The 4,158-nt window shown below is 38.7% G+C and overlaps 1 protein-coding gene across 1 annotated transcript; it reads right to left on the bottom strand.

Moving 5' to 3' along the window:
* Positions 1–224: 224 nt before the first annotated feature.
* Positions 225–3,857, bottom strand: DMRTA2 (DMRT like family A2). Its single transcript, XM_053694010.1, has 2 exons — positions 3,419–3,857; positions 225–1,105 (listed from the first exon to the last, which is right to left on the bottom strand). The coding sequence occupies exons 1-2, from the start codon at positions 3,855–3,857 to the stop codon at positions 225–227; spliced, it is 1,320 nt and encodes a 439-aa protein (XP_053549985.1).
* Between the last annotated feature and the right edge of the window lie 301 nt (positions 3,858–4,158).

Below are 4,158 nucleotides of genomic sequence, written 5' to 3'. Positions count from 1 at the left end.
AAAATCTTTAGGTCACCAAGTTGCCTTGCTTTTAGTCCCAAAATTTGTCTTTAGTCCCAAAATTTGTCTTTAGTCCCAGGGCTTGAAGTTAATTGATTTCAAGGAGATGTCCTCTTATCCAACAACTGTCCTTAATATTAGACATTTTCATAAGTCCCCAGAAGGTGTAAAAACTAAGATCTCCTTTTGTTTAACCTAGTTGGGAATTAAAACTGAAGGAGAATTCACTGTTTCTCTGTGGTATTATTCACCACTGATCCATATAGTCCATTAGAGTACACCTGGTCTTTATGAACACTTGCCCTGTCTCTCATAAGATCACTGAAGGCATAGTCCATAGGCGGGCGGAAGCCAAGGGTGGGCATGAATCCAGCAGTGGAATAAGGTGTCATGAAGGCAAGTCCTCTGCTATGTGCAGAATAAGCCAATCTCAAAGGGTTTAGTCCCAGGTGGCTGCCTAACTGGTAAGCGTTGGTGTCTGTGCTGAAATGGGTGGCATTGGGCTGCAGGGGTGAGAAGGCAGACCTACTTCCTATTGTTCCGATTGCCGGGGTGAGAGCTCCAGCTATGAGGGGTCTGTGGGTGCTGGAAACTGAGGGTTGAATATTCTGAAGTGCTCCTTCCCTGGACCAAGCCTCATCACCCTTTTCCTGGCCTTTGTTGTTTAGTATCTGCTCAATAGCCTGTACAACATCCCCTCCACAACCCTGTAGGACCAGTTCCAGGACACTCCTCTTCTGTGTGGGGAACACTCGTGTCAGGATATCTATTGGGGTCCTCTGTCTGGTTGATGAGGATGAACTGGGGTCTTGCTCGTCTTTCTCTGCATCTGACCCAGATTCTGACCCTAAAGGGCTGATGGAACTTGGGCTTTCCTCACCTTCCTTCAAGGCTTTGGACACTGGGGAGCTGATGAAGGACTCCCCATCACCATTTTCGGAACCCGAGCCGGGCCTCACTTCTGGAGAAGAGGCACCTTGAGTGCTGCCAGTAACTGATTCAATGTCTGGGGTCACCGTCTTGCTCCCGGGGGCTAGCTGATGGGGGGTGACCGATCTGGTTATCAGGTTCTTGGGAAATAGGTCAAACTTCTGGATCTTGGATTCTGGTGAAAGAAGTAAAGTGAAAAATGAAGGATGAACTTTAACAGACAACACTAAACGAGTCAAGCAGCACTATAGAGAGAAGCAAAACGCAAATCATATCACATGGTTTAATATAAGGAGCAACTAAATGCATTTGCCAAACATGATCAGATTTAGAAAATAAATCATATGTAAACAACAAATATGTTCTAGCAGTTGCAACCCACCGGAAAACAGAGGGGGGCTGCGATGAATATGTGGGGGCTAGAATGCTTACTGTGCCTTAATGTTTAACTATTTGTCTGCTAAAATAAAAAGCTATAGCATAGGCAGGACTCAAATCAAGAGGAAATTAATACATTTATATCCTGACTGATGTCATTTACTTGGGACATTTATATGAATGTTACATTAGCTTCTTATCATGAATCAAGATCATCATTCTACACACACCAGGGAAATCAATATTCGCAATAAACATCAGCACTTCTGGGAATTATACAAACACAGATATTAGTTGTATAATCTTCTTATTTATACCAACATTTGTGAGTGTTGTATGTAGATTTATCTATATATCTTTCTGTCTAATCTATCTGTCTATATATCTATACATTTATCTTTCGGTCTAATTTATCTATCTATCTATCCTCTATCTATTTATCTATCTATATCTATATATATATATATATATTTGATATATTATCTATATCTATCTATCTTTCTATCTGTATATATATATATATATATATATATATATCTTTCTATCTGTATCTATATCTATTTATCTAGTATCTATCTGTATCTATATCTATCTATCTATATCTATCTTTCTATCTGTATATATATATATCTATCTTTCTATCTGTATCTATATCTATTTATCTAGTATCTATCTGTATCTATCTATCTGAGTTAATAATCTTATATACACATTTTTTCCGGCAGCAGAAAATGTAATTATAATTAACTATTTAAAAAAAATGGAAATAAATTAAAAAATAAGGTGCATACTGCTATTTTTTATATATTTATTTATTAATATTATTCATGTATTAAATACGTGTAAATAAATAAATACATACACGTGGCAATATGTATATATATGTGTATATATATATATATATATATATATATATATATACACACACGTATTTATTTTTATTTTATCCTCGGATTTGAGCGGTAATGTGGAGCTATGTGTGTTATTTTTCTGTCTTATATAATATAATAATTTCCTAATGACACATCTAGCAGAACTAGGCCAATATATTGTTGTCTTATAGTCCTGTACAATTATTTTAGTCATTTATAAAATTCCTAAAGTCTGTGTGATCTGTTTTATTATTTTTTTTTTACATTTTCAGATACTAAAATATTACTCTGCATATCATTTATATTTTCTCATATATATATCGAGTCACTTATTTATTTTCAGAGCTGGATTTTTAAAGGATACGGCAGTATGAGTATGTTTGGGGCTCAGACACATATTAATACTACGGAATTGTTCCATTGTATTGTGGCAATTACTAAAGGCAAATTAACTGGCAAATTCACCAATGTCCTGTACTCAAAGTGGCAAACAGGGCCTGTTAATATCTTTTAGCTAAACAAGCAGAAAACTGTCCTATAAAATAATTTCCTGATTGTCTTGTTTAGGAGCTGCCCCTGCCATAGATATTGTTTGCCCCATATCTATCTATCTATACATATATTTATATATTATTGTATCTCATTCCTGTAACACAAATATTTTTATGGAATAGTTCAGGAAGAGTTTGTTTTCCAATAGCCTAGCTCCTTGTGTAAGGGGAAAATCCTCTGGGACAGTTCTTTAGGTGTCAGTTTATTGCATTAAGGGGATTTTTTACAATGTAAATATAAAGAGGCCATTGATACATTTTCAGTTGCTGACAGGGCAATTCCTTTATGGTGATTAGCTTTAGTTTAGGCACAGGGGCCATATAATATATATATGACATTCTTTTTCAACAGTAGAGCAAAGCACTTATTGTGCAAAGCCACTAATACTTTGGGCCCTATAGGTGGGGGTTAATTAAAGGCGAATTCATGAAAGGCAGATGCTAATGGGGCAGATAAGGTTAGTTCTGTCGCTTCAGGGCAGATTCTGTACCAATAATTCCATATGTGGCGGTCATATTAGGCAGATACTATAAGGACAGATTGACCCAGCACAGTTTTGTTATTTATAGGCAGTCACTGCAGCTATGTATCAGGACACTGAAATGACCCTTCTGGACATTTATTCTGCAACCTTTATGGGCAGTTCAGGTGTATTTAGATAGTTAAGAACTTTTGAGAGTAATTACCTGAGCCTCCTTCAGTACACACAGAGCCAAACACCTCATAGGCAGGCCGGGGTGGGATGATGCCGTTGGCTGCAGCCAGTGCCAACCCCTCAGCAGTACCGTAGAGCAGCTGTAACTCTCGAGCTTCGTTCTCCTCTTGCGCTTGTTGCCTGCGGAGCGCCACTTGCGCAGCCATGACCCGTTGGCGCTCCGCGATCAGCGTGCACTTAGCGCACAGACAGTCCTTCCATCTGCAGTACCGCTTGTGGCCTTTCAGCGCCGACACCACTCCGTGATTCCGGCAGCGGGCGCACTTTGGGGTGCGGGGATATTTTTCTGCAGCACGGAGAAGCAGCTGGGGGCCCCTAAGGAGGGTCCCGGCCATAGTAACTGGGATAGAAGCAGTAGTGGTTTGGTTCTGTGGGATCTGGGAACCGGAGGGGGTACCACTCAATTCCATCTCGGGTCACCCCCAAATTGGCTTGTGCGATGGAATTAGACTGAACCCTATATTCTCATATACAGGTATCTCACGACCATAAGCACCATCAACCCCTTTATGACTTAAGCTATATTATAAAATAACCACTGTCCACTGGAGAACTCTATACAAAACTAGAATGAATATACTCACTGGAATATTTATTAACTCCTCTATGTTATATAATTACACACACCAGTCATTTATATCATTATTATGGCACACACGTGTATATAAGGCACCACTAATCACATCTATATATCAGAAACAGAAATAAATA

The sequence above is a fragment of the Bombina bombina genome, chromosome 10, assembly GCF_027579735.1.
Source record: "Bombina bombina isolate aBomBom1 chromosome 10, aBomBom1.pri, whole genome shotgun sequence".
Lineage (NCBI taxonomy): Eukaryota > Metazoa > Chordata > Amphibia > Anura > Bombinatoridae > Bombina > Bombina bombina.
This window is presented reverse-complemented; position numbering and strand designations above follow the sequence as displayed.